Consider the following 25,666-nt stretch of genomic DNA (forward strand, 5'->3'; position numbering starts at 1 on the left):
GCTAATGTGGTGAACAGCACAGTTAGTGCTTTGCCAGAGTATTTCAGAGTGATGTACAAAAATAATGTCCTAGTTGTCTGGTTTTTGTCTTCAAAAATGTTAAAATTTTATATAAAAGATCAGATATAATCTTGTTGAGATTTACATTCCTTTGTCTATGTGTTAAATATATGGAGTTAATGGCAGTCAGTCATAACATGCTTTTCTACCTTAGATCATTTAACTATATTTTCTACAGAATGCAAATTTGTGAGGTATTTTGAGAGTTTCCATCATTACAAGAATAGCAGGAGCCGAAGTCTGTCTCTTAACGTATGTTTTCACAAAATACAGCTTTTACTTGACAGCATTTAAGTGAAGTACAGTAATTATGACATTAAGTGATGAGATAATATTTCTGTTTTCATTAATAATGCAAATAAACATGTTTTTTCTTAAGGCAACTGTTCAAATAAATCTTAAGAATGAAAAGTTGTTTTGTTGATTGAACTAAATGTGCATTCAAACAGTGATTATGTTTATACAATGACAGTGACTGGGGATTTTTAATTCTCTTTTTGTAATGTAGCGTCTCTATGGGATATGCTCCCATCCCCTGCATAGAGTTTGCACAGAAATAATTGTTCCTTCCATTAGACTTCTGGGGCATCCAGAAGTTAACTTTGAGCATCTTCCTTTCACTTTTTAACTCTGTCACAAAAGCTTGGTTCACATTCAGTTTAAGTCCTCTTCTAATACTCTTGATGAGTTCATGGTATTAGTTTATCCTTTAATTTTAAACTTCTATCTTCAGGTTTTTCCTCTGATCTGCTGGGGTTTTTTCGCTTGAAATAAGAATGTATTTAATGACCTGATATAAATGTGACTTTTCCTATTTGCCTGAATGTGTTGGGTTTTTTTTAATTTTCTGAAGGACTTCTTTCCTTCATAAATAACATGCCTTTACTTTATGAGGGATGAAACACATTGCATCTAAATGCCTTATCTTGCTGATAGTTGAGCCCTGAGCCCGAAACTTGCAATGGCATCTTCCAAGTATTTACTTCCTAAATTGGGTCTGTTGTTTTGTCAAGGAAATGACCCACAGTGCTAGTAATCAATTATTCCAGTAGCACCTACGTTGCCTCCACAGAAGGCCAGACTTGAAGGCTTGGTGAGGCACAACTGCAAGGTGCAAGCGTGTGTGTTCTACTTGTGCAACTTTCTGCCAAGTTCTGAAACCTGAAGCAGGTCCAAAGAAATGTTTTTGCTGTGGGAAATGGTGCCTTTGCAAGTCTGATAGATGCTCATAGTCCAGGGTTATACTGAGATGCCATTGTTGCACCTTGTAGGCTGCCACAGTTAATGCAAAGTTACCTTTGTCACCAAAACAAATTTGTTCTGGAATTATTAGCTGTGATTCTGGAGCCCAGGATTTTAAAGTCTTGCATCTTTCTATTTACTTTTGCACATATACAATGGATTTTAGGCTTTTCATTATCTTTTGAGAATTCATTACCATCCTTGTCTGTGAAGGTAGCATGCATTTTAGTTGGAAGGGAAAAAGGGGTATGAGCTCTCATTATTGATTCTCCTTCTGTTCCTGTTTTCCATAAAGGCAAGGTAGCCCACACAGTATTTCTGAAGTCCTTTTACGAGGTGACATCCAACATTCAGTTGTTTTAGGAAAGTCAGTGTGCCTTGCTTTTCTCCTTGTACTTTCTGTTTTCCTTTACAGATACTTATTTTGTATTCTGTCTGCATTTTACCTTCTGTATGTTAAGGGAAGAACCCTAAAGAGCAATCCCTGAAGATCTTGTATCTATGAAGAGTTCAGACAGGTTAGCAGATACCTCAGGCTCTCACAGTAGATGAGAGAAATGTTACAAAGTCATGAGTAGGGTTCATCTGCTGCTTCTTTAATAGCTCCTTCAGTTAAATCTCACACAACTGCACTCTGCATTATACCTTTGTATTTTTTACATGTTAAGTGGACATTTGAAACCACTTGCATGTTTGCTAAGTGTTGCTGTGCCTAGCAAAAAGCTGCACTTGCCATAGCTCTCCTTCAGTTTTGGTTCATTTAGAGACATAATGTGCCTTTCTTCAGATTTTCCATACTCTTGGATTATTGGCAGTGACTGCAGGAGTCCATCTGAAGAAGAGAGATTATTTACTTGCCTGTTAACAGATTTTACTTTGAGATATACTGTTGTCTTGGTTTGGAAAGACAGGTGTCTGCTAAGGAAGGCAGGCGCTTCCCTTGAAATGGAGAAAGTGAACCCCCTGAATTATTATAATTATAAAATTAAGGGACTCTCAGGAAAAGATATGGAAATAGGAATAACAGTTCTTTACTAGGAAAATTAAAATAAATATGTAGTAGTACAAAAAAAGCAAACAAACAAAAAGAAAACACTGACAGAGTCAGAATACAACCTGATACTCTGTTGGTCAGGATTTTGGTAGCAGTCCAGTCAAGTCCTCCTGGAGCAAGAGATGTGGTTCTGTAGAAGCAATGATCCTGGAGAAGGGGGTAGTTTTCCTCTGAAGGTCCAGTGGTGATGTAGATGGTTCCAGTCTTCCTCTGGGAATCCACTGGAAAACAGGCTGCCTTGGTGTTCTGACTCTTAGATTTTTTATCCAGGTAGGAATGTGGGCTCGTCCCACTGGGTGGAGCATCTCACAGTGGGATGATGTAACTTTATCAATCATGCAGTGAGACTCAATGGCCCATTAACAGAAGGTAATCCCCCAGAGGAAGGATGGGACATGGAAGAGATAAAGAACACTGCCCCACCTGGCTTTAACAGATGGTAATAGAAGACGTACTTTTGATTACACCTTGCATTGCAAGGTAAGACTGCTATCTACACATTTAGCCCTTCCATTTAGCTGTGTTCCTCAGTTAGGTCTGATCAGTGGACTCTGAGGAGATCTAGGCCACTCCTGTTACTACATGAACTTCTGGCTGACAGATGTGGGCCTGAAGGATGTTTCTTTGGATACTGCTGACATAGAACACATCATAGTTCAGTGCTTGCCTACACCACCATGCGATTACATGTAGGTAACTAATCTTCTCTAAAGTGGTCTTCAGGTAGATAATTGGTTTTTGCCTTCTCCTTAGAATATTTTTTCTCTGATATTTTTTATTAATGGCAGGCCAGATGCCAAGGAAAATTTTTTATTGTTACTGTTTTCAAGATTGAGTTTTTCCTTAAAGGGAGAAATACTAACATTTAAACCTATTAGGCTGAAAAGTGGGGTAACTTCTAGAAGAAAAATATCAATGTCCTAGAAAGTGAGAACTGTAAAATGTAATGAATATTTTCAAATGTTTTTTTTTGATAAGGTAAAAACCCTATGAAAACCTTTTGTGAGATGCTTAGCTACTTTGTCTTCTACTCAGCTGATAAGAAAACCCAACCTCCTGAAATTCCTAGAACTTCAGTGCTGGCACTGAAACTGAAGGAAAGGAGGTATTGTGAATTATAAAGACTTGCTGTAGATCACAGAGGATGAAATATTTTTCCATAATGGACTCAAAGGTTAAATCAATAAATAATATTCTGAAGTTAGTGTTTTTCTACCTACTTCAAACATGTCTGAAATTCTACCCACATGGAATAAGCATTTCCAGAATGCTGTTACATAGATGGTAGTTTTGCATCAGTTGCTCAATATTCTCTCCATAATAAATGAGTTTAAGTTGTTTGAGATACAGCCTGTTTCATCTTTAATGACCCTAATTTGCCACTCCTTCAGACTTACCATTCCTTCTGTTTTTCTCAAGGTTGAAGAGCCAGTGTCTGAGTTAGGCCCAACATGTGATACCCAGACACTGGATTTCAGCTTGGGAATTTAGTGTTTTCACCAGCCTTGTGGCTCTTGCTGCCTAAGAATTCTTTGTATTTTGTGCTGGTGTTGCAGAGCAAGGAAAGGGCACTGTTGTGGCTGGCAGGTGTTTGACAGGCTTTCCGGGTTCTTTAACTGATACCCGAAGGCTATTGTGGAACATTATGTGATTTGATTAAATTGATTCCTGTGATATGGTCTGAATGCACACACTGCTGTTTCCACTGAATTGATTAGATTCCATTTTTGTGTTCTGCTCCCTCTGTATCATACTTCAGGTATTTTATAAAAATATTTATTATATTTAAGTAGGCTTTAACAGAAGAAGTTCATGGTAACTATTAAATTCAAATTTGTTTTCAGCTTGCAAAATTGAGTACTTTATTCCATTCATTTGAGATATTTTTCAGTTCTCTCTGTATTGATTTAATTTAATTCTGCAGTTTTAGCCTGCTCTAGAAATTTGTTGGCTTTGGGGTCTTTTGCTCTGCAAGTTGGAATATGATTCTCTGATTAGAATGTTGGAAACCTCAGGAAAGGCTTTTTTTTTCCTTCATCTCTGTCAGTCTCACTATCAGGATACTCTGTTTCTGTACTCATCTCTCTTGTGACAAAAGTCTTCAATATTTTTCTTTATCAGAACTATTAGATGTAGTATTCCTGTCTGAGGAAATCACCGATGTCCTTTCATAATGATGCTTTTGAAAGTTTTCAGTTCTCTTCCATCTCCTTCTTAAGTATTGCTTTTTTGACTTTTACAAACTCTTTGGGGACTTCCTGAAGTTTATAATTTTCTCTGATACAAGACTGATACTAGTTCTTGAGCAGTTACCTTGCTCCATCCTGGTTCTTATTTTGTTTTCAGTAGTAACTGTCCTGCCTTATTTACTAATTGTGGGATCCTCAGAGACTCTGTTTGGGTTTTGGGACTTCATGTGCCAGGCCTTTCTGTTTTGCCATGTCAAGATAGAAGAAAATCTGTTTCCCTTAATCTTCAGATATTACTCCTGATTTAAATCAGGTTGCTCAACCCAACTGGTACTGATGATGTCTCTTACCTAATGACATATATTCGTATGTGAGAATGAATTTACTCATCTCAGTTATATCTTTATTCAGCTTCCACTGCCATTAATTTCACCTGAAACCTTATTCCCTGTATACAGTTTTCATACATTACCTATCCAATGTTAATGGTTCAATGATGCCAAAGACTTTTCGTTGCCATAATTGGAATGCAGTCATAACTTTGAATTCTTCATAAAACATACTTCTAATTGTGTCTTTGATTCTTCAGTGCTAAGAGCATATTTTAGATTTTGTGCTAATTCTCTTTTAACTTTCAGTCACTGGCAGATCAAATCAGATAACTACTCACAATATCAAGTTGCCTTAATTATTTCTCCACAGTATGAGTTTGTTAACTTTGAAAGCTTCATTTTCTTGCTATTTTTACTTCTTTACAATATAGAAACACATTCACACAGTGTGTGGTCCTCAGCATAACAGAAGACATCTGACATATGCAAGTCCAAAATATTTCAGGTGACCACCTTCCAGCCTTTTGTTTGAATAGTTGGAGTTTCATTCTCTTTTCTAAACTTCTGGATTTTTATTTGGACTTCAGTAACAGCTTTGCTATCATTATTTGTTAATACCTCTTCTCATATTGAGATGCATTATTCTTTTTATTGCCTGATTTTTTTAAAATTTCCCACTTAGTAACCCTACCCTTAGGCAGCAAAGCTACTGCTTGAATGGCTTAAGACTTGTGGCTGTGTACAGCCTGTCAGAGTCCTCAAAAAAAAGGCACCTGAACTTATACACATTTAAACATCCTTTATTTTATTTAAAGCTTTTGACTGTGACAAAATACACTAATAACAATATGCTCAGCTATCCTAATTGTCATTGTTAAGCTATCTGCAACTTGGTGACACAGTGAAAGTGAAGTAGTTCACTGAACTGAACAGAGAGAAATGGATAAGAGCGTTCCCGAGGGAACAGTGTCCATTGATTTTGTATTGTTTTAACTTTGTCGTTGGCAAGCAAACAGTATACAGTTAAAATACCGTCTTTTCTTCTTGTGATTTTGCTTCTGATGTCCCCTATGTGTTGCTTGGTGTGCATGTATGAAGCTGATTTTTTTTAAAATATTTGAAGGAATGCATGCATTAATTACTTCTGTTGAACCCAATATTCTAAACTGACTCTGTCTTTTACAAAGAAATGTTCTTAACTTACTGGAAATTCCAGACAAAGGAAGCTGCTACCAAAACATACAAACATGAAATGTGTAAGAACCTGGCTGATTGAGGCCATCCTTCTGAGAGGTTAACTAGGACATTTTAAAGCTGTTTTCCTGGTGATTTTGCTTTTTCTGACCAGTGTCTTCAAGCTACATAGCAGACTAAGCCCATTACTCCACTTGGAAGAGAAGCCACAGTTTTTTGCTTTAAATTATAAATTATGAACTGATACATAAAAGAATTTATTTTTACGGACCAATCCTGTATAATCTCTTGTATTCTGAACTCACCTGCTGTTTGGGTATACCTGAGAACAAAACAGGTACTTCTCACAGCCATTCTGCTACCTTCCAGTTAGCCATATGAACTGTTCTTGTTCATAAAGATGGATATTATTTTTGGTGTGATTTCTTGAAATTCAAATTGTTATCAGAGCATGTTACGAATGGGATGAGACAGTGATCTGCAGATGGTGTTTGTTGTATACTGTCACTCCAGTGATGCCCATTGCCTTAACAGTCATGCCCAATTCTTTCTGAATATTGTTTCAATTATATTTTTACATGAATGAATGAATAATTCTTTATACATGCCCTTTGAAATATTCACTTCATAATTTCTTTAAATTTATTCTTGCAAGGTAAATTCTGTTTCCCAGTGATCCAAGTTATATTGCATGATGCTGATTGAAGTATGATTATATTGAAATATAATTAACTTTATCTTATCACACTTTAATTAGTAAAGCACATTGGATTTCTTTGAAGTTAAGTTCACGGGTTTCGGCTTAATAAGGAAATAGCATTGCTTGTGAGTTTGAAGTGTTACCTCTAAAAATATAATTCTGCTATAGATATATGTGGTGTGTTCTGAGTACATCCCAGTCCTTTTGTCACATTTTGGTCTGAGCTGTTAAGACCATAAAGTCACATTTGCCAGTGGATCATGAAATAAAAATGAAAAATTTGAAGTTACACGATAGCAGCTTTCAATCTTTGTGGAGCAGGGAGGATGTTATTGGAATTTTGAGCCAAGTACTACACTTTGAGAAATTTATTATGATTATTCAAATTTGCTTTTTGTGCTGCTGTTAGGAGTAGTAGTTCCTTGTGCAACCTCTTTCCTGTACATACAGTGCTCTTTAAGGGGGAAAAAAAGAGTTTTAGAGAGGTGACAGTAAAAGGTTTTGATCTACCAAATACTTGATACATGAGAGATACTGGCTCTGAAAAATTCACATTCAAGAATGTGAATGTACATCAAAAACTGTATGGTGTAAAACTGCAGCGTTTTTTAGTTAGAGTACGTGAATGTGATTAAATGCCTCTGCCTAACATTCAGGAAAACTACTTATAGCTGCTAAAACCTTGCCCCAGATGACCTCCTTGCTACTCTGTTAAAACTGTGACTCTCCGGTTTAATTATAACAACACCTTCTGTAAGTACTGTGTTGATAAGGATGTAGCAAATAAGCTGCTGTGTTTTGGGTGATCAGCTGCTGTGGTAAAAGTTATGTTTCATTAGGAAAAGGAAATAGAGGTTATGTTAAATTTAATGCACATCATGCCGATGTTTGCAACTGCTGTTTCCTTCACAGTGTTGATTCTTTCCATGTTGATATTTGCAACTGGAAAACTTTTTGCATGATGACTTCTCACGAAGCTGTAAGACAGAAAAAAGATCCAGTCAATTTGTTTGTATAGATTGTGATGTGAAAGAATTGTGTCTGTTTTAAATCTATCAGCTCTTTGTGCGGAACTCTTTCATACTGTGCATTAAAACAAAAACATTGTTTTAATATATGTCTTGCCATTCTCTACTCTCTCTCTGTGCTGCAAAAGTTATTAACATAAATGGTCTTGAACCAGCACCTTGGAATAAAACATCTGTCCCATTGGCAATTTTATTTCCTCATTTTTTATTCTTGATCAATTCTTGGTTCTGCTTCAGACAGAAATCTTCTCTGTTCAAGCCTTGTGACTTGTGATACTGCTACTCCTTCTTTGACAACATCTTCTGTTCCCCATTACCACCACCACATTGCTGACTTTGGTCTGTCTTTGAAATGTGCTTGGCCTTCTTTTAGTTTTCCTTCTAGTTTATTTATTTTCTAAAACTTATTTCTCTCTTGTCCCTTACCTTGTGTAAGGTCCATTACTTTTTGCAATCTGCTTACTAGGAAACAACCCAAACCTGAAAGAAAAATATTTAAAGCAGATCATTTATCTAAACTGTAGAACTATTTTAAAAGATTTTTATCTTCTTGTGCCTGTATTGTTATATGTCAACGCCCCTCTCAAAAAGGACAGGTTACACTGAGCAATGTTACTGTAAAAACTAACAGAGATTGTCAGAGGTATGGCAGATCACACAGAGGAAATTAAGGACTCTTCACTCTGGAAAAATGCTAATTGAGAGGGACTAGAACAGAGGTTCTGAGAAGGTGAATGGAGTTGTTACTGGTCTTTCCCAGCATAACAATTAGGTGGTATCAAACGAAATCAGCAAATGGAGGGCTCAACAGAGGATTTTTTTTTTTTCTTTGAAATGGTATTGATATGGAGGGGTTTAGATTCAAGGAGAGACTTGTTGACAAGGTAATGGAGAAGAAATCCATCAAAAGCTACTGGTTACAGAAACATCTTTCTAACAAAACTCAGTTGGAAGGACAGATACATTCTGGAGGGCCACAAATCTGAAATGCTTCCCTAGGCTACTTCTGATGCCTATTGCTAGGAGCAGACTGATGGCTAGATGAACCTCTGGACCAGCGTGTCTTATCTTCATGATCCCTGAAACATTGCAGGACTGTAGATTATAGACGGACAAAAAGACATGTTCAGAAATATTTATTTTTCTTTTTTTTTTCCTTTCTTCTTCTTTTTTAATTAGCATTTGTTAATGGAGCCCTGCTTGCAGTTTTTTCATTTGGTTTCACCATGCCAAAAAGGCATGCTAATCATTTTGTTTTATGTGCCTGATTTCTGTGAAGTGAAAGAGAGTGAAGAGCTAAATGACTGTCACTGAAACAGACGTGGATGGGTCCTCAGAGCCCAAGACGTTTAGTCTTGGTGATGAGCATTGTGTCAGACTAAGAAAAAGTATATCATATTCTCTGCTACTCATGGCTGAGATCCTATTATTTCTGACCATGCCTGACAGCTCTAATGTTAAACAGTGAAGGGTCACAGAAAATTAGTGCAATTTCAATGGCTGCTTTAGCGCAGCAAACATTAAGTCAGTTCCCAAGAACGGTTCCCTGGTGCAACCCCTAATAAATTCAAACTTTATTTTTAGGGATGACCTTTAGTAATGCGAGTCTTGATCCATTGAGATGCTGTTCACTTTTGATGCATCTCCAAATCCCTTTTTTATGCATTTTAAATCAACACATGCTTATTCTGAATTTATGTGTGTGGATAGACAGAGAGATGTAATTTAAACACATCTGTTCAAATATGCGTTTCAGATCAACTTGGTGCCGGTTCTCATAATACGGCTGAGTTTTTGATGGGTATTATATCCCTAAAGTACACAGCAGATGGTATTTATTAGAGATTGAATGGAAATGAAGTTTAAGGATGTTGAGCTTTTTGTCTTAAGTCACTCATTTTTTAATCATAAAACAATAATGATCTGAAGTTATAAATCCATAATGAAGTTCTATAAAATGTTTCTTGTTTATGGGGAGAGTAGAACACCTTATAGTTGAATAAAATTGTTCCAAGCCTTAACTTTGGTTTGGGTTTTGGTTTGGTTTTTTTGGGGGATTGTTTTCTTTGATTTTTTTAAGGAAAATTGATAATGTGAAGTATTTTAATGCTTCTCCTAAACCACTTGGACTGCATCTAGTAGAAACTCTGGCAACCTTCACAATAATTGTTTGAAGAGAGTAAAACCATGTGTACTCTTTCATCCTCAGGCAGTGAGCCACGCTAATTAGAAGATATACTTTTTATCTAGGTTACCATTCCCTGGTAACAAGGACAGCTTAGTCCCTACTCGCACAGAGTTCTCCACACCTATACCTTCCAAAACTGAGTTCTGGAAATCAGGTCTGCTCGCTGCCTCCAGGTGTCATTCAGCCCAGTTTCTGGAAGAGCTCTTCTGGGGACAGGAGGTGGGTTGGGAAAAGAACAGTCATTAAAAATTACCTGTTCTCACTCTCCGTTAAACTCCAAGAGCTGTTGGTTTGTGCTTCTTGATCACAGATACTACTCTACAGTCTGTTTAAGGTGACTTACATCAAAACCACAAACGACTCCAAATTCAAACCCAACATATTAACTTGCACTTGCAAATCCATTGGACACTGCTGCAGATCACAAAGCTCAGGTGTAATGTGCTCCCTGTGGGAATCACCACCAGGAGCAGCCTCCAGTGCTCTGTAAGGTATGGAATGCAAAAAGCAGGATACATCCCCTGACGCTCTAGCTGTCTTATTATGTAGTTTCTGCTACCTTTGAAATTTCAAATGTTTCACTATGAAGCACCTCCAAATTAACTGGTAGGATTTAATGGCCTTGCCAACTATTCTCCCAGGTGTATATACCTTCCTTCAGGGAAATTTTCTAGAATACTCAGAAAATGAGGGTTTCTCTGTGGTCCTGTTTGGCTTTCATTTGTCTGTTTTATTTTTTTTTAATCAAAGCAAGCATATAAACAATATAGCATTACAATTTCTTTTTCTGGTTTATTGTGTCTTGGGCATCAATTTCAGAGAGCTATGATCCAAGCTGTGAAAACAAGTTTTAAAGAAGTATTAAAATTATGCTTTTACACATATAAACAAAATATGACTTACTTAAGCATTTGCTAGTACTCTGTCTCAATAGTTGAGTAAAAGTGAGTTGACTTACAAATGAAGCCATTAAATACTTTTACACCCAGTATCAACATAGTTACTTCTTTTGCTTTAATTCAGCCAAACTGAGGTGAAGGAGAACTGAATTCCTTCAGACAACCTGAATTTGTGTTACGCAGTAATAGAGAACATTTTGAAATATTTGAAATAAGTGAATTTCTTATATCCTTTATAATTCCTATATAAATTTTCTTAAATATTAATGTTCTTGATATATCTATAGCTGCATTTTAATAAGCTGTCTTACCAAAGTATAGTTTATATCTGGCCATAAGGCTCAGTATGTTATCATTTAAGAAACTTGACTCAGAAGTGTTTATGACATGCCTATTGTCATTTAACCAAGGTACGTTCCAGTTTTACTCCATATGTAAATCAGTTCAGCAATTGATATTGTTAGCGTAGGAAAACATATAACCACACGAAGGCGATCATATGCGGTTCATTATTCAAGCGCGCAGGGACACAGGGGCATACAGTGCCCAAATCTTGTGCCCAAGAATACAGAGTTGATTTGTGATTTTTATAGTTTCAAATTATACATATGTTAACTAACCTCCACCCCTAGATACTGGCTATCCTATTTCTTAGTTACTGTCTTAGATCATACCTATGCTCTACCCTGTGTTATACTTGATTTGGTAAAAACAATGCTTCTCAATTATCTCCTGGGCTGGAGTCATACTTAAACAATGGTATGCAGCTAGTTGCAGAAGCTGACGCTTGTTCCAAGCTATCTGTAAAGTTCAGATTGTGTGTCTTCTACCTTCCCCCCAACTACCTGCAGTTAGCTTAAACAGAAATTATTTTAACCCTCCACCATCAATATGAGGGTCCAAAAGAGCTTTTTTTTCTGACACAGAGGTTCTGAACTCACACAGGGTTCTGAACTGGACTACTTTTAAACACATATGGAAAAGATTACTAAGAAAAACATTTTCAGTGAATATCCATTTATGAGATGCCTGTTCATCCATTGTGTAATTTAGGGTAAATCATAAATCGGAAAGGATGGAGAACCCCCTCCTTCAGAAATTATGTTCAGGTTTAGTCTTCCGGCTCCAGACACTTAACTTAGGAGTATATTGTCCTGTGCTGCATTCATAGTCCATGGAGGAGAGAGAGAACTGCTGGAGGATTTCAGAACAGAAACAGACTGAATTCCTTTCTCAAAGTGTGGGGATTTTTCCATGGCTTAATCCTCAGGTTAATCTCCATATAGCCCAGAGAGATGTGGGGTAAAGTTTCCTGTTGCTCCTGGGCAGTGCTTCCAGCTGAGCAGTCTGTTTCTCTTGTGCCAGCTCCAACTGATGTGACTCCTCAGTGAGCAATTTAAGTTGAAGTCAGAAATCCCACAAGACTAGGCCTCATGGAGAAAAGAGAAAGAGAGGGTGAAAAGGGCTTCTGGAAGACTGTGTGTGGTCATGGGGAAGATGCAAACACATCCTTCAGCTCCAACACAAAACGGCACATTGAGATGCCTGTTAGGCTCTGTAAATATGCTTGAAAGACCAACTCAGATACCTTCTAATTATTTAATCCATTAATTCCATTTTATGTTCTGTGAATGGGCTTATAGTGCAGAAGCATTGAATATTATTATTGAAATTATACTGCGGAAGCATATAAAATAATATATGAGGCTGAAATAACATTTCAGAGTATGCTCGTTTTATTTTCATAAGAATACATTTTTCCCTAACATTTTTTTATAATGCAAATTTCTAATTTATGAATCAAGAAGTTTCTGTATCATCACATTTTTTGTTTTGGCTTTAATTACTATATATTACACAGAGAGTTCTCATACCCTCCTGTAAGACTGTATAGTGTTTTCTTTTTATTCATATTGCTGTTTATTCTAATCCAGTATTTTGTTAGACTGTAAGGGGTGGAGGTAGCTGGTCTTGCTTAAGAGATAATTGGTGGCTTGAAGTAATTTCTGGATTTAAGTGTTAATTGCTGAAATGGAAGTGGGAAGAATATGTGATCATGCAAAAGCATTTCAAGCGGTCATGTGAGTAGCTGAAGGTGATAGTTTTAGCTTCTTTACATAAATTTCTTCCCTGAGCGTGGATTTGATTTGTAATGGTTATTGCTAAAGCAAATGTTTTCTGTAGCTAAAACCACATAAAATGGTCCAATGAACAAGTGAATCGTAGAAATTTTCACATTTTTGCTGCTGCTTTTCTTAGAAATACTGCTCTGTGAAAATGGGGGTGGGGTGGGATGGGCTGGGGGAGGGGTTTTACTGTTTTATTTTTGGCAGCTTTTATCCCTTCTATCTCCTTTCTAAGTCACTTGTCGATGACTTGACTTCTAGGCATCAGTCAGTTCCTTGGATCTGACTTTTTTGTCTGACCCCAGACGCTGACTTGGTTCCTCTTTAGGCAGAGAGTAAGATGTTGCTTTTCTTGTGTATTTTTTCAAGCACATCTTGTTCCTCCTTTCTGTGAGGTTTGGACACCTGTGCCGTCAGCATTTGTTCATGGGTGTGGTGGTCCTTACAGCATCACACTAAAACAGATGTGTCTTCACTGTAAGATGAAGTAGTTGCTTCTTTTTGGGTGGTCAGAATTACCCAGGAAGATGGGGTCTAGTTCAGAATGGCACATCATCAGTCTGCTTAGTGGATGGAAAGGATTTATATATGTAGAGGGACATAGGGGAGAAAATATTCAGGAACCCTAAGAATGAGGGATGTTTTAGCTTATACATGGCATTAATTATTCCTTTGATTCATCTTTTTCTGAAATTCCACAGTTTTATTGTAAAACATCCTAACTAAGAGTCAACATGTTGTAGAGCTTCTCTCTTACACTCTAAAAAAAAATTGTGGAAACTGAATAGTTAGACTAACTGTAAATGTGTTCATGTAATAAATGTTACAGGAGATGTTCAGCAGTTTTTTCTTTATTTGCTTCAGAATAGGTAAGCATTTGGTGTAAAAAATACTATTGACTGATGCACAAGAGCTTGTTTTTATGTGATTTTGGATCATATTTCATAGATGGAGTAATTCTTAAACATCATCTGAATCTAAGTAATAAAGAATTTTGTACTACGTTCTTTCAGGCTGTCAAGAGAAAAGGTCACTTTAATTTTCAAGTGTGTATGTGTTTTATATTTTTCTCTAATTATATCTTTTCCCCTCTTTTTTCATTAAGAAATTACGTTTCACATGTGGAACTAATTGTACAAATTTTTTTTCATCACTGCTTTGAAAACTCTTTAAGAGCTTGATTTTTGTCATTTTGGATTTTATTTTGAGTGAAATCTCATGCCTTTTTTCCCCTTTTTAAACTGCTTGTTAAACAATATAATCAGCAGTGATATAAAAATGCACTATGCAATGTCATATTTTAGGCAGTTACATTGGTTTGAACTGTAATTAATTGCTATTGCTGAATACACCATGGTCCTTATTCTCTTTTTGTACCCAGGCTTTTTTTTATGTGTAATAATTCCACCCAGGAAGAAATCTAATTACTAAGATAATTAACACCTTATCAGCAAATGGAGTTCAGACATTTGTAGAGTTTATGAATTTTTAAAATATGTAATTTCCTTTTAACTGAATGACAACTGGTGTTATGGAGAAAAAGAGCATATTTTATTGTATCTAGCTTGATTGGACCTTATAATTCATGTTGCTATAGAAACAACCAGGCCTTTATAAAGGATGATATTACTACTACCACTGGTAATAAATGCTTTGACTGTTGCCAATAGTGTCATTAAAATGGATAAAATAACTTCATTATAATGGTTTTGTCAAATGTAATGAATGTTCTGTTCACATTCTGAGAAATGGCAGCTGATGTTAGGTGGCACTGGTTTATAAAGTAATGTACTCTTTCTTCCATGAGCTTACTACTGCTGCACAAGGTATTTGTGGTATGAACAAAATCATGTTGCAGGATATGGTGCTGCTCTCTTCACTCAGTCCTTAAAGATAAGGAATTTCATTGTTACTTGATATCAAGCAGAAGTTCATATCTTGATGTTTGTCAGTCTTAAGAAAGCAGTGGTAACTAAGGGTGCTGAGCTGTCAGCTCTGAGGATTTCTGCTGTTCTGCACAATCTCCAGCCTCTGTTTCCCACTTAGGGTCGTTGAATCAAGTCCTTGAAAATGTTCAGTTTTATACTGGTCTTGATTTGTCATTCAATGCCATCTTTCAACCTCAGCTCAGATGATGGAGTCTGAGTTCAAAAAGGAATTGACAGAATTTGGTTTCTTTGGTGGGGATCTTTCCTAAGGAAAAGGCGGAAGATGATTCTAGTAACATCGGATAAACGCCTGTGCTGCTACCTATATGTCCAGACACATGTTACAAGGAGGGTAAGACATTCTCTTTAATATAAGCTTATTGCCAATACTTGAAGAAAAAAAGAATTAAGTTTAGGGGAAAAAAATCACAAAATAGATTTACTACCAGATACAATTTGTGTGAAGGCTGTTGTGGAGCATATAAGATATAGCCTAATATTGCACCTAATCAAATTAATAAGAATAGTATTCCTTGCTTTTCCTTTTCCAATAGAAGTCATTGTGTCAGGAAGTTTTTCTTTCAGTTATTCAAAATCAATTTTCTTCACTCACTATAACCACAGCATCTTTTTTTTCTGTGGTGATGTAGCATCTAATAAGAAATCATAGTTTTCTTTGGCTGTTTGAATGCTTTATAAACGTAATCTGGATTACATGCATTGACATTCACAGTTCTGCATTGTCTTAACTGGAAGAGAAGCCTTCCATCCATTTCTTTCCATTTGAGACATATCACCGCGGGCCTAGCTAGATAAGGACACTCAGAGACAGAGGTCTGGGTTGATCCGAGCAAGCAGGGCAGGAGCGCTGCCCCTTGTTTATTTTCCCATTATATACTTCTAACAAGGTGACCATGGATTGGAGAGTGGTTATTCCCATCTCTCACCTATATTGGTCAAGGGGACTGTCACACAGTCTTGTTTGTCCCAGCATGGAATGTAAAAACTTGGCTATGTTTATAGAACATAGCTGGTGTTTACGTGAAAAGAGCGGGAGAAGGTACAAACCTTCTACTTAATATGAAATGCTCAGCTAGCTAGGAAAACTCATGGCAACAGAGACAGTCTTGGAGAGCCCTTCTTAACCTCAAGTGTGAACTTGGCTTGTGACAATTGTCTTTATGCCATTCACCCCTAAAACAATCTCTCTGAGCTGTTCCCTAACCTGTAGCCTACAGAAGAGCTGTAGAATTATTTAGATTGGAAGGGACCTCTGGAAGACATCTCATCTATTCCCCCAACTTGAAACGGGGCCAATTCCAAGTTAGATACCACCAATATTTGTATAGAGTTCTTTTGTCTGTAAGTCATATTTTCTCCAGTTTATCATTGTTACTGGCAGTGTGGGGTGAACTCTGCATTGTGGAAACAGTCTCTGTGTCAGGAGGGAGCACTGAGCACTATGTGTTTCTGCCCTTCTCCAGAGGATGCATATCTTTATTCCCACTGTATGCAAAGCTCAGTCTGGGTGCAACCCTTGACAGCTGCTCCAGTATCTACTGGGGAAAGTTTTCATGGCATGTTCCCACGATGTCCAACACTGTGACAATGGCACAATTTCAACTGAAGCCCGCTAAATTCACCCTCTTCTGTGCATCCTTCTGTGTCTGTGGGCTGTCTGTCAGCTGTGCTGCCTTAACCTGATGTGTGTAAAAGGGTTCTGCATATTCAGTCCAAGGGGAACAGTTAGGGAATGTTGACCTTGCTTAAATAACAGAAGAACTCATTGCCAGTGCATTTGTGAACCTAAGTATTTTGTTTTCCTTTTAAAGGAAGGCATAGGCTGATGTTTTAGAATGCTGAGTTTAAAATGAACTTGTGACTAAAGATGTATTTTTGTCTCCTAAGCCAATTTGGTTCAAATTTGCTAGGTGATATGACATACCAGTCCCCTCTTTCACATACCCTATTCTACTTCTATAGCAGCATTATAAAACATTAAATAATTGACATTTTCTAGTGACTGAGTCTCAAAAGGTTTACATTTTGTGGATTAAGCAATCAGAATTCTAGATATAACAAGCTCTGCTGATTACCTCTAATTTTGATTGAAGGAAGAGTTGATCCAGATGTTTTTACTCTTCTGTCACAATCCCAATCCAGTATTTGCTGCGATATCTTCTATTACTTGTGCTCTTGACTGAGCATCAGATACATTTCTCATTACCAAGCAATGGTTTGAAAATCTTTTTTTCCCCCAAGATCCTTGTAGGTCTCAATTTCTGTAGATAAAGTTGGAGGTTATACATCTATGTAGACTGGCTTTTAAGGGAGTAAGACTCCTACATGTCCTCAGTTAAGTGTTTCTTTCTACTTCCTTACAGAGTGCCTGGAATAACAATTGCTACAGACATCATTTGTGGTTTTCCAGGAGAGACAGATGAAGATTTTCAAGAAACTATGAAACTTGTGGAACTGTACAGGTTTCCAAGCTTGTTTATTAATCAATTCTACCCACGTCCAGGAACCCCAGCTGCAAAAATGCCTCAAGTTCCAGCTGCAGTGGTAAGATCCTTTTTCAGATGCCTTTAATACATGTACACAGAAATGTACATTTTCTGTAGAACTGTGCCACATTCAAATGAAGGATTTTTTTCAGTCCAGTAAGGGAAATGATGATAGCTAGACCACTGAATGTGTTTTCATATAAATGACTGTTCAGATTATGAGGAAGGGTAATACAGTGGTTATACTGAAGATCTTGTCTGCTTTCTGTCAAGTTTGGAGTGAATGACTACCAAGACTAGTAGGTGATTGATTACACATAGTAATTTTTTTCCATTTTAAGACTTCTGTGACTCCAGCATTCTCAACCTTATTGCAAATAATTATGCAAGGTATTAATAACCTTGATAGTCTCTGATTTATTAAACTTATACACCACTTCTTCTTGAGACTCTCATATGCACTGCTTATTTACTTCCTTCAGCCTGCAGGTTAAAGGCCATTAATAAAATTGCATCTAATCTTTCATTTTTAGTTCCCTCCCTCCCTCCCTTCGTCCCTCCACGCTTTCTAACTTCCAACATTCTCATCTTAAATTCCGGACTGTTTTTATATAGAAGGTACGTGGCTATTGACTGTGCTTTGCTTGCTCTAAATAGCTATTTATAAGCAATAATAATAGCAATCATATCAGAAGACATGTTTGATTTATTTCAAAAAAATTGAATTTGTTGTTTTTGTAATCTGAATCTAAAAACAGGAAAGTGTACAAGATTGATGCCTGTAGTAATTCAACTCATTATTGTATCATTTTTATGGGCATAAATAACATTTGTATTTCCTTTCAATGTGAGAATGAAAGCCAGCAATGTAAATCAATTTAAATAAAAACTTATTTCTTTCAATTTATGTATCCTGGTACACCAACATGAAGTCAAAACAATATATTGGAACTTGTGGATACATCTCTTTGCTTTTTTGTCTGAAAGCTAAACAAAGTATCTCTGTTTACTCTCAGTATATACCCTGAGTTTCATAGGATGTGTCAACTTCTGGAGACATAAAATGAGATTATATCTGGCTAGTGCAGCTTGAGCAATGACTGTTCATTTATTGTAGACTAACTCATAACGGGAAATTGTAAGTTTTCAAATATAAATAAATACCTGCTATCAAAGCAGTCTCCTTAGTGTAACCAACTCACTTGGTTGCATTATTTGTCTTAGTCTTGAATGCTTTTTAGATACATTGATAAATGAAAAAAAGTTCAGGAATGTCATTTTTGGAAGGTAGGAAGTTTAAAACTCAAAACACTGATTTGTGTTTCAGGTTTTTATTCCTATGCACAAGTTCTTAAGCATGCTATTTTCATGGGAGGTGCAGAGAGCTTAAGTTAATTTACCCACGTCTGTTTAACTGGGTGCTTATGGGAAGACAATCTGCGAAGAGATAAATTATTAAAAGAACATTTGCTGTTCAGTAGTTAGAAGTATTACTTGAAAAATTGTAATTGTCAATTTAACCCAGTTTTACAGTCTTTTTTCTTATTTGTAGCACTAGTACTTATTGCTTTCAGTGAATTAGAACCTTCAAAGAAGATGGGGCCTCTAATCCAGGGCTGATGAAAATCTGTAATTAATAGATTTTGTTTCTTTTTTCTTTTTTTTCCCCTGTAGTCCTTCAAAAATCCTGTGTTATGAGATCCTTTGTTCTTTTATCTCTTAGTAGAAATGGAGAGCAACTAGTCAAACAGAGCAGGAAGAGCTTGTGCTAATCTCCTATGTTTTGTATTCACATTACTTCTAGACAGCAGCTGATGGCCTTTCCTGCATTACCAGAAATGGACAGGCATTTAATTTGTCTTTCCTTGCTTAGAGTAACTTATGTTTCTCTGCTAGGAAAAGGAAGTAGCACACAACCATCCACTTTATGCACTCTGACCCTTTTATCCTTTAATGAAATTTTATCCACGTTAATGAATTCATTTTATTGCATTTGCATTGGGTAAGAAATAGCACATGCACTGCCACACAGCTGCCCTGTGCAAGTGTCTCAGTGTGCACTGGATCACCAGTCTGAACCTGTGAGCTTGGTACTTCCACAGGGTGTTCGTAACAGTATCCTCTGCCGTGGGTCTCTTGGTAGCATTTCTTTATGGGAAAAGAATTTTTTCTGTGCTGTTTAAAACCAGATGCTGAATCAGTGAGCAAGTTATCTGACAACTGTTATTCTTCTTTTCTTCTTTGTTATTTTTTCTGAAGACTGAATGTATTTGCTATGTTATTTCAGTTTTTAAATACTTCTACAATGGGTAAATCCATTGCTAGTTCCAAACTGCTCCACTTGAGCGAGTTCCTCTTCAGTAACTCTGATTCAAGATGGCTTTGGTGATTCTGCCCAAGTATCACAGATGCAATAATAACATACTTGTCATGTCAGTTCCTTTTAGATTAGCATTTTTTGGAAGACCGTACTGCTTCTAGAGACAATCTGTAGAGTATGAAGCATGGTAGTATATAGTACTTTTGTATTTTTAGTGGGTTATTTTGATGGTGATCTTAAATATAATTACCTTTTGGGAGAGAATCCTCACTTGAGTTTATCTTAATAGAAAAAACAATCAGTAGGTCAACATGGAATCATCCCTTCACATAGATAATTTATCACTGAAAGCCTTACAGGCACCGATATTTTGCTAAAAGGGCAGATGACACTAATCCAGATGGACAGTTCTGCCACCATAAATTTAGAAAAGACAGCTAAGGCTGCAGGCCTTTCTTATTTCTCTCGGACAAAAAATGTCCATGGAGAATCAGACATCTGTCTGAATGGTCTCATCATTTCACAACCATTGATTGTGATTAGATTATGCTTACCATAAATACTCTCTCCAAAAACAAACCTAGGCATGGTTGTTTTTTCTTTTTTGTTATTAATAAGCTATTATAGTAATGCTGAGTCATGTGCATGGAAAATGAGCCAAGATGTTGTCCAACACTTAAATGCTACCCATTTTTTTTCCTTTCCTTTGCCCCCATTTTATCCACTTTCTGGCAAATGCACTGTTTCAGAGATGAGTCTGGATGCTCCTTATGTCCAGTGGTTAGAAAATTCTCACTCTGAAGTGTGTTAATGATGAAATGCTATTTTTGTATTGTTATTGCTGCTATTGTTGTTATTATGTATCTGAATTTCTACATTTCCTTACTGTGTTTGCTTGCAAAAGTGTTAGTGCTGGTAACTGCATAGCTCAAATTACATATTCTATTTAAACTAATAATAAGCAGTGTAAGAGATCATGACTCAGATGTGTTTAGTAGGGAACTCATATTTAGCTGCACTGCAAAGGATCAGAATAATTTTAAGTGTGAAAGTTACTTTTTTTCTCTAAAATCAAGAGATGTCATACCTTACATTTTTTATAGTTGCTCTGGTCTTTATTTTTTCAACACAGCTATTACTCATGTGGGGACTTGCAAGATTCTTTTCTCTGTCCTCGTGATTTGGTCCATCACAATTTCTGAACCGTTAGGGGAGATTTTAATCTCAGGATCAACTTGACTTCTGTCACTTGGAAATTACATGAGGAAATAGCCATTTTGAAAATAAGGATCATAATAAGGTACAATTGGGTTCATCTCTACTGAGAATAGGAGATGGCAGCTGTTTTGAGAGCAGTAATGTGACTGCAGCTTCATGATTACACTGCTATCAACTACAGTGTGGATTCTAATTTTTCTGTATATATTTTCAATAGTGTAAGAAATTCAGTTTCAATTATATATTCACTTTCTCTTTCCTTCTCTCTTTCTTTATATCACCAGATAATTACCTTGCTTTGAGCTAGAAAATTTTGTCAGTCAACTATTGAATGTTTCCTTTAATTCTTCTGAAGCGTCTCATTAATTTTTTCTCTCTGTATTAGTTGAATTAAGCACTATGCTTACTATACTGAGGTGAATAACCATTTTACAAACTTCCCAACTGTCCTGGTTTGGGCTGGAATAGAGTTCATTTTCTTCCTAGTAGCTGGTATGGTGCTGTATTTTGGATTTAATATGAGAATCATGTTGGTACCACTGCACAATATTTCTGGTTGATGTTTATCTCAAGTCAAGGGCTTCTCAGCTCCTCATGCCCAGCAAAAAGGCTGGAGGGGCACAAGAAGCTGGGAGGCTGCACAGCTGAGGCAGTTGCCCCAAGCTGGACAAAGGGATATTCCATACCATGTGGCATCATGCTGAGGATACAGAGCTGGCCAGAGGCAGCTGCTGCAGCTGCTCGGTCACCCTGAGGAGTTAGAAAACTAACACACTGTTAGTATACTCACCGTTATTAGCAGAAGTAAATATCAGTGGTCAGACCTAGTATCCCACTCCATTTCATCAAACCAGCACTTAGATCTGTTCCCATATTTCCCAGTTACAGGAGCAGTACATAATGCACTAAGAGATTTTTTTTCCTTAAGGATAGCATGATATAATGTACACCTCAGTGCTGTCTACCAGACCAGTTGTATTTGAGCATCTCTGTGGGAGCAGAAATTTTGTGGCCTTTACTCTGTAATGGCTACTTATTTTTCTTAGACTGCTTTACTTCTACTTCCCTCTAAGAGGTATCCAAGAAGTATCATGACACCTTTCATAACTGAGTGGCTGCAGATCCACCATATCTCTCCTTGATTAGGATTCTGCAAGGCACCAGAAATAGCCATTCTGGAGTGCCAGTAGACACAGTGGGATGTTTAATTCCTCCTTTGCTGGATGGATGGGTATAGGTTTTGTAGTTCTGAATCTCTGCACACAAACATCTGTATCTTCTGTGAAAACTCACGTGCTCTAACCTATTCAAAATACATGATTATCCAAATGTTGCCAAATTGTCCCAGCCTCACTGAAATATAGCCACTCCTGCATCAGGCAGTATTAGCTGTCCTCTGCTTCAGCATTTTTTAACTTCAGGTAGCTGGACAGCAAATGGAATAGCATTGCTTCTGCAAGGGACACCTTCAGCCATGTTCAGAGCTCTAAAGGAAAGGAGCACAAGTGGACCTTGTAGGTGTCCCATCAAAGAAAAGGCTGGTAACCTGCCTTCTGAGCAGACAGTGAGGAAAGATGACAATTGAAGACCACTCTTGCCTTTGAGCATATGTTTCAGACTTTAGTGGGTAGTGATAGGGCACAAGGTGACTGGGGAGGCCAGGGTCAGAGCTAAAGCAAGGAAAGAATTCATCTGCAGTCCAATATGGATTTAAAAATAACTTGGTAAGGTTTCATGTACTCTCTGATACATGACAGAAACCAATGACACTGTTAAGCACTTGAATGTTGAGAGATTGCAGCTTCAGGTGGACTTGATTAGTCAATGTGATTTAAATGCCCAGAAAGCGTTTAATTAGAAAACATCTCGTTTCTGATTCTCACAGACATAGCAGAATCAGTAACACTTCTTGCGTCAGATTAATGGTGGCCAATCCAAAATCATGCAATGGGATTACGTAGGGATATTCTTCTAAAATTTAGGAGTGCTGTGGAGATCATAAGGTGGGAGAAAAGGAAAGAAAAGTAAGTAGAAAAAGAAACAATACCACTCATTCAGCAGTACTGTTACTCCAGTCTATCATCACTCTGAGCTTCCCTGTTAAGTGCTGTGACTAAATGGCATTACATGCCCCAGGAATTGGATGCAGCTGTGGTAACTGCTTTTGGTGTATCAAAGGCTTTTGGCCCCTGACACACACCTCCCCTCCCCAGCACATACAAAAATCCATGGTATTACATGCAGAATGTTCTTTGTGTGTAAGAGAAGCCAAGACTGATTAATGTCTGAGTTACTGCTGAACCTCTGTACTGCAGTTTGTTTTTCAGCACTACACTTTTATTTGCTGTTTGCTGTTCTACTAGAATCTGAGTGAAGATTTTCATACCCACTTTGGGACCAACGAGTTAAAATGTGAAGGCTGGAGAGGAATGTATACCATGAAGAAAAAAAATATATAATTCTTCCTGTCTTTCACTGAACTATTGTAGTATTCCAAGTTAACACTTTCCAGCAGATTGCGTTCTAGTAGTTTTATTTACATCATGTTCCCTTATGATTTTTATAAGAACAACATGTGAGGTACTGCAGAAAGCCCTACAAACCCAGTTATTAGTTATAGCTATGAAATCTCTCATCTACAAACCCAGTTATTTGTTACCTTCTAGATGCTTAGAAATAGTTTTGCATTATTTCCTCCCTGTTTTTTTTTCAGGAACTATATAAACTGGCTGACCTATGAAAGCCTGGTTCCTCCTTTCCTCTGTTTTAAAGATGACCAAAACATTTGACTACTCCTATGGTGTATCTTTAAATCTACCCCAGTGCTCACCATTCAGTGTGTAGCCAGAACAGTGGGGTTTTGCAGTGAATTCAAAGGAACGTAATTACCTGTGAATAGGGGTTTTGTGGTTAGGCAAAACTACTGAACAGAATTTTTCAAATGTTTAAAGACCTTTTTATTTTAGAGCTAGAATCAGCTCAGGCTCAAACCACTTTAGATTATTTGACCAGGTGCTGAAATGAAAATCTGTTTTTGTTGTTGTGGGAGACAGTTGAGCTGGTAGGTTTTAAAATAGGTCAAACCCTTTTTGAGAGCTATAAATGATCTGCCTATGGAGCTGCTGAAAATTTAGTTCAGAGCTGAATCTGGGGAATGAGTTAAATTGCATGGTAACAGCTGGACAGTGCAGAGTCAGACTCCTGAGAAAGGAGGAAAGTATTTTTACTCTAGCCTGGAGCTGTGGCTCTTAAATCTTACACTGGTGTAGAATAGAAGTCTTGTGCTTTCAAGGAGCACAACTGTGTTGCTTGCGAAAACAAGTCAAAATTCAAAGCTAGGTTGGAAATACACATAGGAAACCAGCTTAGTTTGTGTTCTACTTTTTTAAATTTTGGGGTTTTTTTCTTACAGCAGAAACTGGTTGGAATGAAAATTACCAGCAGCTTCCTCATAAACTTGATACAAATCCAAGTTGAAAATTAGAACATCTTAAAGTAAAGTACTATGGGTTCAATCTAAGCCATGTTAAGAAAAAGAATTGGAAAATAAAATATGGAGAATATGCATATGGAGGAAGAGGTGGAGTTCTTCCTAAACTTCATTGTCAGGCTAGAAATAGTTACAGAATTTGCAAGAATTATGAAACTGCTGTTAACATCATGTAACTTTGTGGACTGATGCTTGCAGCCATGTGCAGATCATATGTTGTATAAAAAAAGTAGTTTTGGAAAATGTAGTCCTCCGAGATTTGTAGTGGCCATGAGCATTCATTACCCATCCTCCTTCCCCTGTGAATCTGTCTGAAAACCCTGATGGAATTGTGAGATTTTTAGTTGCAAGGAAGCTGAAATATCATCAGGAATTTTGAACAACACATATTCCTGTGCTGAATAGAAGGAAAGGATGATACTCTCAGAGATATGGAAGAATAGCCTTTGATTTTAAGAGAGAAAACAGTTTTATCTCCAGTTCACTCTTTATTCTTCTACCCTGTTCATTGGCTCATAACGAAGTGGAAGAACCACAGAAGAAGCCTTGACTGTGCCTTTTTGTAATTCTTGCTTGAATTACATTTAGGTAACTTGTGTAAAACTGAAAAAAAAAATCTGCTTTTTAATTTGGAATTTTAATTCACTTTATAAGCCAGACTGTTCAGAACTAAAAAGAGTGCCAGCAGCTGTAGTAGTTAATAATAACTTATTCCCTGAACCTGGATATAGGCTTCAGAACTGAAAATTTTCAAAATTCCAGACTCCTTCAAATGAGAACGTGGTTTAGGTGTAATACTTTGTGACTTAACCCAGACAGCAAATTAATTTCTATCATGGAGGCAACTAAATTTGTCTATCATTTTCAAATAATGTAACATTTATGATGGCCCATACGAAGTGCTTTGGAATGAAGGGACATTGAAATATCCTGAGGTGGATTCTTGGTGACCCTTTCTTGAACTGTCTTTGATGATCCAAGAACACTCCCTCAAAGCCATCACAGCCGATCAGGTCAATGAGTGCTTTGGAACTTGTATCTTGCAGTGTTTTCATTGCTGCACCTGCACCTCTGGTCATAGGGCTAAAAATCTTGGAACCTGGAATTCCTGAAAACCTGGAAGTAGAGTGAAGGCCTGGATAATAGATGAAGATAAAACAGTGAGAGTAGTTTTTGTGTGTGTAGTGAATT

At 37.0% G+C, this 25,666-nt stretch overlaps 1 protein-coding gene across 2 annotated transcripts in view; it reads left to right on the forward strand.

Moving 5' to 3' along the window:
- Positions 1-25,666, forward strand: part of CDKAL1 (CDK5 regulatory subunit associated protein 1 like 1) — a 388,807-nt gene that overhangs the window by 263,047 nt on the left and 100,094 nt on the right. For both annotated transcript variants that reach the window (XM_063403595.1, XM_063403604.1), the window contains one exon: positions 17,325-17,505. In XM_063403595.1, coding sequence (XP_063259665.1) covers positions 17,325-17,505 — 181 coding nt within the window. The remainder of the gene's footprint in view (positions 1-17,324; positions 17,506-25,666) is intronic.

The sequence above is a fragment of the Prinia subflava genome, chromosome 1, assembly GCF_021018805.1.
Source record: "Prinia subflava isolate CZ2003 ecotype Zambia chromosome 1, Cam_Psub_1.2, whole genome shotgun sequence".
Lineage (NCBI taxonomy): Eukaryota > Metazoa > Chordata > Aves > Passeriformes > Cisticolidae > Prinia > Prinia subflava.